The 13,266-nt window shown below is 62.5% G+C and overlaps 1 protein-coding gene across 2 annotated transcripts; it reads left to right on the top strand.

Annotated features, from left to right (window-relative positions):
* Window positions 1-534: 534 nt before the first annotated feature.
* On the top strand, window positions 535-11,459 carry Osbpl7 (oxysterol binding protein like 7). Of its 2 annotated transcripts, XM_013077766.3 has the most exons (24): window positions 535-714; window positions 1,011-1,270; window positions 1,804-1,957; window positions 2,050-2,175; window positions 2,331-2,384; window positions 2,875-2,988; window positions 3,633-3,728; window positions 3,815-3,932; window positions 4,155-4,258; window positions 4,469-4,561; window positions 4,636-4,768; window positions 4,838-4,932; window positions 5,022-5,108; window positions 5,584-5,721; window positions 6,183-6,288; window positions 6,955-7,202; window positions 7,301-7,438; window positions 8,868-8,931; window positions 9,038-9,116; window positions 9,682-9,826; window positions 9,926-10,070; window positions 10,151-10,277; window positions 10,373-10,495; window positions 10,567-11,459. In XM_013077766.3, exons 3-24 carry the CDS (start codon window positions 1,883-1,885, stop codon window positions 10,673-10,675), a joined length of 2,517 nt encoding a protein of 838 aa, XP_012933220.1. In that variant the 5' UTR covers window positions 535-714; window positions 1,011-1,270; window positions 1,804-1,882; the 3' UTR covers window positions 10,676-11,459. The 2 variants fall into 2 exon arrangements, with proteins under 2 accessions (XP_012933220.1, XP_087058697.1); XM_087202571.1 differs by lacking the exons at window positions 535-714; window positions 1,011-1,270; window positions 1,804-1,957; ... (2 more) ...; window positions 2,875-2,988; window positions 3,633-3,728 and having other exon boundaries at window positions 3,815-3,937; window positions 4,838-5,108.
* The last annotated feature ends 1,807 nt before the right edge of the window (window positions 11,460-13,266 follow it).

Here is a 13,266-nt window from a genome sequence, read left to right on the forward strand (position 1 = left end):
TACCAAAAAAACAAAACCCTTCAGACTTGAGCAGTTCAACATAGCTAAGAGTACGCAGAGAGGGAGGTGGGGGACCCAGGTTGGTGCCCCTTTTTCACAGGTGGTGGCTGACCCAGACTCCCGTGAGCATCCTGGGCGTGTGGCCATGGGCAGACCCTGTCGCCTTGACTGCCCTGCTGACTAGTCCTGGATGGTGGTGTCCCGGACAGGGGAGACATTTGTCCCTTGCCCTTCAACCTGATACCTTTGCTCACTCCAAATTTTGCCATCTATTTTCAGATGTAAAGTGAGAGGGGTAGGGGTTCATACGGAACCGGAACCGGCCTTGGCTGCTGGTTCCCTGAGATCAAGGCTGAGCGGATCGGAATAAATCCCCAACCCTGGCACGAGGCCAGTGGCGACCCAGTCCTCCCAGCCTCCGGAGCCGCGCCCCGAGCCGCACAGCCGCACAGCAGCGGCTGGGCCCTGAGTCCTCCGGGGAGCAGGGGGGCAGAGCTGAGCGGCCGCCCGGAGCTGGGCGGGAGGCGGCGCCGGGGGAGGGGAAGGTGGGGAGATCCGGCCGGAGGGGAGGCTCCGACGTCGCCTTCCTTCCTGGTTCCCTCAGTAGCCGCTCCTGCCACTGCTCGGCTCCCTCGCGGAGCCGGTGACTCGCCGAGGGTGACTCAGGTGCAGCGGCGCGAGGGCCACGGAGCGCTGGCGTCCATGGACCCTGGGGTAAGGCGGCCGCGGGAGGCGGTGAGGGGTTCCACCCGCCTGAGCTGGGCGCTGCTTCCCCGACTGACCGGGCAGGGCATGGAGCTGCCAGAGGGCGCCCGCCTGGCTCCTGATTGAGCCCCCCTGCAGCGGCCAGCAGCGAGGGCTCAGGGGCCCGAGGACGAGGGCACTGAGAAACGCAGGGAGCGGGAGAGTTTGTGAACTTTCAATGGCTGAATGCAGGAGTTTTGCCTCGGGGTCCCCGTGCTGCAACCTTCCAGCGGCCCTTCCCCTGCCACGTCCCTCTCCCCTCCTAGCCTGGCTCCTCCGTTGCTCACCAGCTGTACAAGAAGACCTGAGCTGCTCCCCTAGCCTCGGGCCAGCCTCGCCCCTCCAGTGCCCTCCCGGGTGCACACAGCCCCGTGCGTTATTGATCTCCTGCGGAGCCAGGGCAGCCAGGGCCCGTGCGGAAGGCGCCTGTGGGCACCGTTGTGGACCTGCGGACCTCGGCATGTTCTTGGCCACTTCTTCTCCTGGTCACGAAGTCCCCGTCAGCCCCGTGGCCTGCGCTCTCTGGGTGGGTGCCCCTTCTCAGGAGCCAGGAGGACTGACATGGGAAAGGGGGAACGTGGGGCTTTGGGAGACCTAGGGTCCAAGTCTGGGATCTAGGGGCATGTGGGGCAGGAGGAAGCGCAGGGAAAACGAGGGTTGTTTCAGGCCTTGGTGTCCCGGTGCAGAAAATGGGGCCCTGAGGAAATGGGGACCAACCGAGGGGGCTCGGAGGGTGCTTTGCCAGAAGATGTGGCCAAGCCGTGGTGGAGGGGTGGAGGGGCCTTGGAGAAAGAGGGACCCTGATGGAGGGGCTGCTGGCGGTCCCTGTCCCTGCTTCCCCATAACCACCCCCACCCCGGGTCTCCCGGGGCCCCTGAGTGTGCCCACCGGGCTGGTGCTGGCCTGTCTGTCTGCGCTCATTCACCTCAGTGAGCAGGCCATGGTTCCAGGGTGTGGGGAGAGGGACCCACCCAGGGTGGCATGGGGTACAGCAGAGGGCACTGGCAGGTGGGAAACACGTTGGCGGAGTCCTATCAGGGCGTCTCTCTCTTTCTCAAGGGCCCCCTCAGGACCTGGTGAGATCCTCACCCTTGCACCTGCTCCACACCCTCCACAGGGAGTGGCCTCTCCCTCCTCCATGGACTTCCAGGAGAGGGATACCCCATCCCTGGCTGACAGCACTCAGTCCTCAAAGCCCAGCAGCGGCCAGCAGGTCTGGGGAAGCAGCGGTGGGTGGACCTGGGACTCAGGGTGGCCAGTGGACTCACCCGCCGCGCGCTCCCCTTCCTGTACCCTGGACTGCAGGCCTCTGAGCTGTGGGAGGTGGTGGAGGAGCCCCAGGGCAGGCTGGGAGCAGAGGGTGTCAGGCCCGAGCGGCAGGAAGGGCACCTGCTGAAGAAGAGGAAGTGGCCCCTGAAGGGCTGGCACAAGGTAGGTGGCAGGGCCAGGGTGGGGCCGTGGGGGGAGGCTGCTGGGCGGCGCCGGCGTCTGCTTGGGAAGAAGAAAAGTCGAAGTGTCTGCTCTTTGCTCTCTCCTGCGCTTGTCCTTGCGGCCTCGCCGGCCGTCCCTGCTGAACAATGTCACAGAGGTACTTTGTGCTCGAGGATGGGATCCTCCACTATGCGACGACCCGGCAAGATGTGAGTCAGGGCCCTGGCTGGGGTGGGGAGGAGCCTGGCCAGAGCACAGAGCCGGCGGTGGGCATCCGCACCCAGCCGGGCAGGCTCTGAACACCAGGTGCAGCTTTTGCAGGGAAGCAGCTTACAGCCACGCTCCGTGTCCTCAGTCCCCTCCCTCAGGCCCCAAGTCTGCAGATTCCACCAACTGTGGATCCAAACTACTTAACTACCTTTTAAAGCTACCTCGGTACGGAACATGTACAGGTTTTCTTCTTGTCACTAAGCCCTAAACATGACAGCACAACGATAATTGACGTAGCGTTCACACTCTTAGGTGTTGTCTGTCGCATTCTGCAACAGGAGGTGACTGACACGTCCCCTCTGATAGTGTCACTTGGGCCTGAGGGTGCATTGTTGCCTGGGCCTTGAGCCTAGAGTGGGCTCAGGGGATGGTGGCCCTCTGGCTGTGGAAAGCTAAGCCCGGTCCCGATTCCCACCAACCACACACCAGATCGCCAAGGGGAAGCTGCACGGCTCCATTGATGTCCGGCTGTCGGTCATGTCCATCAACAAGAAGGCCCAGCGCATCGACCTCGACACCGAAGACAACATTTATCACCTCAAGGTGACACAGGAGCTGGTGATGTGGCTCAGTGGCAGACACTTCCCCAGGGTGTAAGGTCCTGGGTTCGATCCCTGGAGGCAGCACCTGGGAAGCCAGGAAGTGTTCCGTGCTCTGGCCTGGCCGAGGGCTGAGCACACGGGCACAGGGCCGAGGATCCATGCAGCTCAGGGCCTTTCCTGAGCTGGCAGGAAGAAAGTCACCATTGTAGGCGGCCATGGTGGGCCATGCCTGTAATCCCAGCACTCTGGAAGGCTGAGGCAGGAGGATTGTAAATTCAGCCTAGCCTGGGCTACTTAGCAATTTTGTGAGACTCTGTCTCAAAATAAAAAGTTAAAATAATGGCCAGAGATACAGCTCAGTGGGAATATCTTGGCTTAAATCCCCAGTGTCAGAAAAGAAAGAAAAGGAAAGAAGGAAGTTGCCATTGTATAGAACAGCCAAGGGCAACTGTCGGTTGTCACAGGAGCAGGCCCAGAGCTCGGTGTTGGACGCTTGGGATGTCGTGTTCCACCTGCCTGCAAGGGGCTTCAACCAACGGGATGCGCAGGAGGGACCCTGCTTCCTTGGGTCCAGAGCCCCAACTTCTTGCTCCTGGAAAGCAGCCCCTGCCTTCAGCTGTACCCCCATCTCCATCGCTTCTGCAGATCAAATCCCAGGACCTGTTCCAAAGCTGGGTGGCCCAGCTTCGTGCCCACCGCCTGGCCCAGCGCCTGGACGTGCCTGGCCCCGCTCATCGCAAGGTAGGATGGGCCCCGAGGCGGGGGCAGGTGGGGCCCATTCAGGGTGGCACTGCTGGGGACCTCCCTGACCCGTGCCTCACTCACAGGTTCCTGGCACCCAGCTCCTAACCGCCAGTAGCACCTCCGCCCTGCCTGGTGTTGGCGCCCAGGAGAAGGTGTCTTCCTGGCTGAGGGACAGTGACGGGCTGGACCGCTGCTCGCATGGTGAGGTGCGCCCCACGTGGGCAGAGCGAGCCCGGGCGCAGCCGGCAGAGGTGGGGGGAAGTGCAGGCAGGGTGGGGAGCACGATAGGAGCGCACCAGGGGGACTGCAAGTGCAGGGCAGGGCAGCAGCGTCAGGGTCTCCTGTCTTCCGTGGAGGGAGGAGGCGGAGGGACACACGGGGCCCTGGCCTGCGTGGGGAGTGACGTCCTCCTTCTGCTCCCAGCGCTCTCCGAGTGCCAAGGGAAGCTCCAGGAGCTACACAGACTCCTCCAAAGCCTGGAGTCCCTGCACCGCATCCCCTCGGCCCCTGTGATTCCCACGCACCAGGTAAGGGCCCTGCATCCCCGTCACTCCCCAGGGCAGGTCCCCGTCCCCTGCGCCGCCGCAGTTTCCTGGAGGGCCACAGTCTGCCCAGCAGCTGGAGGCTGGCTCTGCCCCCCCATGCCCACTGTGCCCGGGGTACCGGTGCCTTCCTCCTCCTCGGCTGCTGACCCCTTCCTCACTGCGTGAGTGAAGTTGCGCCCCTCAACTTGCCAGGCCTCAGGGACCACCGAGAGACCCAAGAAGGGCAAGCGGACCACCCGCATGTGGTGCACACAGAGCTTTGCCAAGGACGACACCATTGGACGGGTAAGGGGGCTGGGCCCAGGCTGCAGGGCGGGCCCCTGGGGACAGTGTTCCCTTACCCGCCCTTCCCTGCACAGGTGGCTCGTCTCCACGGCTCTGTCCCCAACCTGTCTCGATACATGGAGTCCAGGGACTCCTCGGGCCCCCGGGGGCTGCCACCCCCAGACTACGCCCACCTGCAGCGCAGCTTCTGGGCCCTGGCGCAGAAGGGTGAGTGTGAACTGGGGAGGGTGCGTGGGCTCAAGGAGGCAGGAGGGTGACGCGTCCCCCGGCCCGCAGTGCACAGTTCCCTCAGCAGCGTCCTGGCTGCACTCACCACGGAACGGGACCGACTGCGGGGCCTGCACCAGGGCTCCGAGCTGTCCAGGATCGGGGTGAGTCTGGGGACAGGGCGGCCTCACAGACAGCAGGGCCGGGCTGGGTGCAGGCGGGAGGCCCGGCCCCTCACCCACTGCTCCCCCAGGTCCCCGGGGGGCAGCGACGCCTCCACTCGCTGTCCATGTCCTCGGACACCACGGCGGACTCCTTCAGTTCCCTCAACCCCGAGGAGGTGAGGAGCGGGGTAGCCTCTGCGGCTTCCTTCTTGGTGGTTGGCACTTTAGGGTTCAGTCTGGAAACAGAGCCCAGACCTGGGCTCCCACAGCACAGGTGCAGCCCCTCCCGGGACAGCCAGGGTCACCTACGGCACGTTGCCCTTTACCCAGCATCCACGACGTGGCGGTTCTGACCCTCTACACAGCAAAACTAGGGTCCAAAGAGTGTTGGGGGCTGGGCCTGGTGCCCCTGCCTGCCAGCTGTGTGACCACGCCGGTCATCCCAGCACTCAGGAGGCTGAGGCAGGAGGATGGCTGCACATTCCAGGCCAGCCTGGGCTGCACAGTGAGACCCTGTCTCAAAAGGACCTAAAAAAACATGAGTTAGTAGAGGAAAGGGGCTTGGAGCGGGGCTCAGAGTCAACGCCGGAGCCCTCCCAGGCCCGGCTCCCCGCAGTGGCCGTGGGCCTGACGCCTGTGTGGTCCCCATAGCAAGAAGCTCTGTACATGAAGGGCCGAGAGCTGACCCCGCAGCTGTCCCAGAGCAGCGTCCTGTCACTGGCTGACTCCCATACAGAGTTCTTCGACGCCTGCGAAGTCCTCCTTTCCGCCAGCTCTTCAGAGAACGAGGTGAGGGCAGGAGGCAGCCGGCACCAGCATGTGGGGTGCCTGGGAAGGATGCGGGTGGGGTTCACAGAGAGCAGGAGCTGCAGGTTGCCGAGCCCTCTCTCACACCCCCACCGTGTTTCTGGGAGCACACCGGCGGGCTCAGGTGGCTTGGCTCAGAAATCTCTGGGGGCCCTTGTCCCCACTTCTGGCCCCCGTCATCTCCCTGGGACCCCTTTTCAGCTTCTGTGCTCCCTCGACCCTGTCTCCCCAGACCTCGAATCTCAGTGGTCCCTAGTTTATCCTTGGGTCCCACCACACCTCACCCCAAGTGACTGGGGACGCCCCGTGATGCCAGACCCCTCAGGCAGTGTCTTAGGGCTCAGCCCCCCAGTGCCTTCTCCGCCCATCCCACCAAAGGGCTGGCTGGGCAGGTCCGTGTAGCCCTGGGCACTGCCCGGCTGCCACCATTGTCCCTGGCCCAGGGCTCTGAGGAGGAGGAGGAGGAGGAGGAGTCATGCACCAGTGAAGTCACCAGCAGCCTGTCGGAGGAGGTGCTACAGCTCAGGGGAGCCGAGCGCTGTCAGAAAGGTGCCAGGGGGCAGAGGCGGAGCCCAGGGCTGGGGCTTGGGGAAGGTGGCAGTCCCTTGTGACCAGTGGGCTAATGGCTCGGGCGCAGGGGTGAGCCTGGAGCTGAGGAAGGCTAAACTGAGTCAGGTAGCTTCCAGGACCAGGTCTAGCACATGGGCCATGTAGGCTGGGAAGCCCTGGGTAGGGTCTGACAGAAAGGCAGATGGTCATGTAGCACCAGAGACAAGCGAAAGGTCCTGCTTTTCAGAGTGGTGCAGGCCTATAATCCCAGCACTCAGGAGGCTGTGGCAGGAGGATCACCACAAGTTCAAGCCTGGGCTACATAGTGAGTTCAAGGCCACCTTGAACTACATAGTGAGATCCTATCTCAAAACAACAAAGGTCCCAGTTTGGCACTTGTTAGCAGAGTGGCTTTAGGCCTGTCTTTTTATTTCTTCCTTCCTAAGAGGCAGCATCATCAGCCTCCTGGTGTTTGCTTCTATTTGCAAGTATGCAGCAAGGCTGGGACTTGGCAAGGCTCTGGGGCACTAGGCTGGCAGGGGCACTGTCCTCTCTGGGTGGTTCTTCCACCTCAGTCCCGCGATCCCCAGCCACCCTGCCCACCGCGGGTAGAGACGGCTGGTCTGCGAGCGGGGTCCGGAGGAGTGACCTGGCCGGGTGGCCCAGGGGGCTGTGTTCCAGGGAGAGCCCCGGGGCCGCCGCGCCGCCGCTGCCTGCCGGCCGCCAGTGGACCTGGGGCTGACGTGAGCCTGTGGAACATCCTGCGGAACAACATCGGCAAGGACCTGTCCAAGGTGTCCATGCCCGTGCAGCTCAATGAGCCGCTCAACACGCTGCAGCGGCTGTGTGAGGAGCTGGAGTACAGCAGCCTCCTGGACCAGGCCAGCCGCCTGGCCGACCCCTGCGAGCGCATGGTACCCACGGGGTGTCCCCGGGTGCCGGCTGGGCATCCCCGCTGCTCGGGGGGCGGCAGCCCCTGCCCGGCTCGCACAGCGTCCTCCTCCCGCCGCAGGTGTACATCGCGGCCTTCGCAGTCTCGGCCTACTGCTCCACCTACCACCGCGCCGGCTGCAAGCCCTTCAACCCGGTCCTCGGGGAGACCTATGAGTGCGAGCGGCCGGACCGCGGCTTCCGCTTCATCAGTGAGCAGGTGCGGGGCGGGGCGGCCCGGCCGGGAAGGGAGGGGAGGGGAAGGGAGGGGAGGGGTGCCGCTCCAGGCGGAGCCCGGCCTGAAGAGGCCCAGCGCGTCCTGGAGGCCGCACCGGACGCTGCTCTAGGGGGTGCCCTCGAGGCGGCTCGGGAAGGATGAGTTAGTTGGAGGGAGTGGGGAGCACTGGGACGTTCCAGTGTGGAGCACATTCCAGAAGGCTCGGATGAACCCTGAGGAGCCTAGGGGAAGGGAAGGAGGATGTGGCGTTTTGTTTTTAAATCCTGAAGGCAGATGTAATCCTAGGTCTCAGGAGGCTGAGGCAGGAGGACCACCTCGAGGTCAAGGCCAGCCTCGGCTAGTGCAATTCTGCCTCAAAAGACTAAAAAAAAAACACCCCAAATCCTGAAGGCAGAGAGTCATGAAGGGGAGGATATGAAGCAGTGTAGTGGCAGGCTCTGAACTGCACTTTGTAGAGAATCTTGGGCCTCAGGGTGTGGTGGCTGGCACAGGCGGTTAGGAGAGCCGATGGCCCCCACCCTGAGGTGCTGACCCAAGAGCTGTTACCACGCCACCTTGGTGGGCTCGGTGTCCACAGTGCCCTTACTGGAGGGGCCAGCATGGCCGGTGACAGGGAGTGTCTGCATGCCTTGCCCTTCAGGTCTGGGTTCTGCGGTCGGTGGAGGGGCAAGATGGAGCATGTGAGGGGGAAACTGAGTCAAGGAGACAGGACCGTGGGGTTGGCTTTCCTCAGGCAGATGTGCAGGAGGCTTTGGGCTGGGCAGGGAGGGAGAAGTCGGGGACCCCAAGAGGGGTGTTGGGCAGGAGGAGAGCCCTGGCCTGTGGGACCCAGGGTGTCGCTGGCTTCCTGAGCGAGGCAGGTTTGGGGGTAAGAATGGGGTGAAGGTTGGGTCACAGAGGATGGAGAGTGGAGGGTTGAAAAACAGACAGACCATTTCCAAAAACTTACACGAGGGAAAGAAAAGAAAGAGTGCCTGCTGCAGAGGAAGGATGAAGGGCCGAGGCCATTTGCTTGTTTTGATTTTAGGCACTTTTGAAAAGATGGGGAAAATTTTCCAGGCCTGAGCAGTTGGGGTCCCGGAAGTCTTGCCCGGAGCCATGGGTGCCGGGGGACTGGGAGACAGGCAGGAGGGCCATGGGGGGCATGGCGTTTCCGTGCCAAGGGTGTGAGTGGCCTTCAGGAGGGGTGAGGGACCCTCAGGTAGGGCAGGCAGGGGCCCCACCTGGCACGGTTGTCGGGGCACTGGATAGGCCTCCCGGGAAGAGTAAGAGGAATCCAGGGGACCTTGTGGAGGGTGGGGTCCCCAAGGACAAGGGGCAAAGACCCAAACTAGCTGGTCTGGCTCACGGTGGGAGTGAGGGACTTGGGGCCCTCAGGGACAGCCTCGAGGGAGCCCCTCTGTCCGCCAAGGTCTCCCACCACCCCCCCATCTCGGCGTGCCATGCGGAGTCCGAGAACTTCGTCTTCTGGCAAGGTGAGGAGCAGGTGGGGCACCAGCCGGGCAAAGGGCGCTGGGGCAGGGGCGGACCCCTGGCCGGCCTCATCTGTGTCTCCTCCCACTCCCACCCCGCCCGTTGCAGACATGAAGTGGAAGAACAAGTTCTGGGGCAAATCCCTGGAGATCGTGCCCGTGGGCACCATCAACGTCAGCCTGCCCAGGTGGGTGAGGGTTGTCGCCTCTTGCAGCCAGTCGGGATGGGTGGGGCCTGGGGACAGGATGGAAGCGCCTGCACATTTTACACCTGTATTTGAGGCAGCTGCAATAAAAGAGGTGAGAAGCCTGGAACAGTATGTATGGCGGGAAGGGCTCCTCCCTGTCACCTGATTCAGTGCCTTTTGCAACTTTCTGACCGTGACTCACAGTAAGGAATGTTGAAACTTCAACCCAGCACGAGTATGTCAAGACTAATGGCTCACAAACCATCTGTGAAAAACTGTCAAATAGGGAGCTGGGGGTAGCAGCGCACACCTGTGATTCCATCACTTGGGAGGCTGAGGCAGGAGGATCACCATGAGCTTAAGGACAGCCTAGGCTGTGTAGTGAATTCAAGGCCAGCCTGGAATACACTGCGAGACGCTGTCTCAAAAAAAGGGGACTGCCCCTCACAGTGGAGCCGATGCGGGGATTCCTGGGTTCCTTCCACAGACCCCTGTGACCCGCTCCAGCCACACAGGTGTCTCCTGCCCCACCACATGCTCCCCAGCCGCACCCTGTCTCTCTCAGGTTTGGGGACCACTTTGAATGGAACAAGGTGACGTCCTGCATTCACAACATCCTGAGTGGCCAGCGCTGGATAGAGCACTACGGGGAGGTGCTGATCCGCAACACGCAGGACAGCTCCTGCCACTGCAAGATCACCTTCTGCAAGGTGGGCGCCCCCTGCCCCTCCCCTGGCCCGCAGCCTCTGCCTGGGGAACACCTGGCTGGGGGCCAGGGACCCTCCCTGAGGCCAGCCTGCCTGCCCTAGGCCAAGTACTGGAGCTCCAACGTGCACGAGGTGCAGGGTGCCGTGCTGAGCCGCAGCGGCCGTGTGCTCCACCGCCTGTTCGGGAAGTGGCACGAGGGCCTGTACCGGGGCCTCCCGCCAGGTGGCCAGTGCATCTGGAAACCCAGTAAGTCGGGTGGCGGGGCGGCCCGGGCAGGGTGTGGCAGCCGTGGCAGCCCACCAGCCCCAGCACCTCACCTCCCCCAGACTCAATGCCCCCAGACCATGAGCGCAACTTCGGCTTCACCCAGTTCGCCTTGGAGCTGAACGAGCTGACGGCAGAGCTGAAGCGGGCGCTGCCGTCCACTGACACGCGGCTGCGGCCAGACCAAAGGTCGGTGCCTCTCAGGCGACAGGAGGCGCGGCCCTGGCTGTGGGTGTCTGCAGGGTGGCAGCGCCCTGACTGTGGCCTGGGCCACCTGACGTCAGGTACCTGGAGGAGGGCAACATCCAGGCCGCGGAGGCCCAGAAGCGGAGGATCGAGCAGCTGCAGCGGGACAGGCGGAGGGTGATGGAGGAGAACAACATCGCGCATCAGGCGCGCTTCTTCAGGTGCCTGCCCTGTCCCTGCATGGGGGCCTGGGGGCCCCCAGCCTCCCTTGCCCACCGCCCTCTTCCCGCAGGCGGCAGATGGACGGCAGCGGCAAGGAGTGGTGGGTGACCAACAACACGTACTGGCGGCTGCGGGCCGAGCCGGGCTACGGGAACCTGGACGGGGCCGTGCTCTGGTAGCCCTGGCCGGGCCTCACTCTCCTGCCTCCAGCCTGGGCACGGACACATGGGTGAGGCCAGGCTCCCCTCGCTGCCCGGAGCCCAGGGGCAGCCCTGGCCCGGCCCTGCCCGCTCTGCCGGCCGGAGGGGACCGCTCAGCATGCCCCGTGCCCGCGTGCGGGGCACAGGTGGAACCCGCGCTTCCCCAGTCTTGTTGCCCCGACAGCTGGCATGTAAGACCCTGCCCGCTCTGTCACCCCTTCCTGTGCCCCGCGGGGTGCTTGGGGGGACTCCAGGCTCCCAGGATCTGCTCCCCATTCAGTGCCTTCCTAGGACACGGGGGACCCCTTGATGCTCCCCGGCCCTCTGTGCCCAGGGCGCCGGCTGCTGGAGTGAAGCAGAGGAGGCGTCCTTTTCTCCGCAGTTCCGCCCAGCATTTCCTTTCGGACCCTGGCCAGCGGGCCTTTCTGCAGCTCCCTGGTCCTTGGCCACCCACGTCCTTCTCCCTCAGCTTCCAGCTCCTTCGCCCCCAGTCCTCCAGTGCTTCCTTTCCAGAGGAGCCCTCTCCAGGAGGCAGGGACCTCCGAGGCCCTGGCTCAGAGCCACCCAAGGGAGCCCATGCGCATGCGTGCATGCGTAGGTGCGTGGGTGCGTGGGTGCGTGCGGTGTCCCACTTGCAGGCAGGCGGGAGTCCCGGACACCACGTTCCGAAGTGTCCGCCATGTTTGCTCGTTTTCTCAGTTTGCCTCTCCGTCAGGTGAATTGCTGTGACATTCCAAGCTCCAATAAAGACTTTGACCTGTGACCATTCATTGAAAAAGATGCACTCAAGCCCCATGCAGGGACCAAAGCCACCATTGCGACTTGAATTGTGTCCCTAACAGATATGTTCCCAGTCCCTCCCTCGGAAGATGGCCTTGTTCAGAGAAGGCCTTTGCAGACATAAGTGAAACTGAGGCCATATGGGATTAGGGTGGACCCTCATGCAGTGACGGATGTCCTTATAAGAAGAGGGAAAGCTGGGCGCACAGACACGCAGAAAGAAGAGTTCAACGGGAGAGCTGGGCGTGGCGGGGCAGGCCTGTGATCTCGGCGCTTGGGAGGCTGAGGCAGGAGGATCACTGCAGGTTCAGAGCCAGCCTAGGCTACACAGTGAGTTCAAGACTAGCCTGAAACCTGTCCCAAACAAAGGAGAAAAAGAACCAGACACAGGAGTGGGCCTCATGGGCAGGTGGCAGAGATTAGGGCGAGGCATAGAAAGAATGCCTAGGGTCCCGGGACTCCTGGGACCTTGTTCTCACCCCCAGCTCAGCTGTGAGGTTTTAGGTCACCCATGGGTGGCAGTTTGTTAGGGCAGCCCTGGGCCAGTGCAGCTTCCCACCCACCCGAGCTAAAGCCCCAAACCCTCTGCCACACCTGGAGCTTGGCCTCCTCATCCCTCGCCTCCAAGTGCCCCTGCTCAGCTCTTCTCTGCATGGCACCTGGCTGAGGCCAGGCCTCACCTGCCTGTCCCTGCTGTCACCATCCCTTCCCCCCTTGGCCTGGCTCTCATGTTCCCTCACCATTTGTTTTAGACCCCAGTTTCTCACTGGGCTTCTTAGGTGTCCATGAAGAATGTCCATGGAGCAGGCTGACTTTGAATTCACAGCGATTCTCCCGCCTCAGTTTCCTGCAGGCTTGGATTACAGGCATTCTCCACCACACTGGGCAAGAACTTTTTTTTTGGTAAGGGGATCGAACTCAGGACCTTGCACTTGCTTGCAAGGCAGGCGGCGGAACCACTGAGCTAAATCCCCAGGCCCAAGAACCTTTTGAAACCGGTGTGCACAACCATCCCCCGTGCCTGCCCCACAGAACACCTGAACAGCCACCCTGCTTTCAACTTCACATGCTTTAATAATTGGATCGAGAGAGACCAGATCGAAAAGCCATTTTCCCTGTCCCGACAGCCCAGGGAGAGCCCGTCACCCTGGGACTGGGGGAGACCCGAGTGCCTGGTCTTGGCTAGAAGACAGAGGGGCCCTGGAGCGAACTGGAGCAGCTTGGGCTTAAGGACCCCAGCTCCCAGCGCATGCCAGTGAGTCAAGCTGGGGTCCCCCTTCCCTGAGTGGGCAAAGGACAGCTTGAAGCAGGGAGGGAGGCTCTGGGGTCCAGGAAGGGGACAGAGGGAGGAAGAGGCAGGAGGTGTCACCTCATCTGCCCCAGATCTTCCAGCCCCGCAGTGCTCCACCCAGAGGTAATTTTTAAAAATTTAATTATCCAGGGCTGGGGATTTAGCTCAGTGGTGCCACCACTTGCCTCGAAAGCACAAGGTCCTGAGTTCGATCCTGAGTGCCAAAAATAATAATAATAATTAAGTTATTGAGTAGCTGATGGAGGTGTTGAATTGCAAGAGGCCAAAAAGGTTGAAAGTACTTCAGATTCTCTGTACGGGTCTGTGTGTTTTGTTTGTTTGTTTTGTTGAGACAGAGTCTCAGTACGAAGCCCAGCCTGCCCTTGAACTCACAGCGATCCTCCTGCCTCAGTCTCCCCAGTGCTGGGATGACAAGTGTGCGCCCCCACACCTGGCTCTGGGCTGGGTCTTGCTCCCACAGTGATGTGTTCCGGGTACA

This window comes from Heterocephalus glaber, unplaced genomic scaffold (genome assembly GCF_053883595.1).
Source record: "Heterocephalus glaber isolate CG9 unplaced genomic scaffold, H.glaber_assembly_v1.0 deba00001773, whole genome shotgun sequence".
Taxonomy (NCBI): Eukaryota; Metazoa; Chordata; class Mammalia; order Rodentia; family Bathyergidae; genus Heterocephalus; species Heterocephalus glaber.

Excerpts from the sequence above, each read along its gene's own strand:
- Osbpl7 (XM_013077766.3), top strand. The coding sequence starts at position 1,883 with ATGGACTTCCAGGAGAGGGATACCCCATCCCTGGCTGACAGCACTCAG. Across the intron at positions 2,989-3,632 it reads ACAACATTTATCACCTCAAG|ATCAAATCCCAGGACCTGTT; the intron begins GTGACACAGGAG and ends TCGCTTCTGCAG. Across the intron at positions 4,933-5,021 it reads CCGAGCTGTCCAGGATCGGG|GTCCCCGGGGGGCAGCGACG; the intron begins GTGAGTCTGGGG and ends CTGCTCCCCCAG.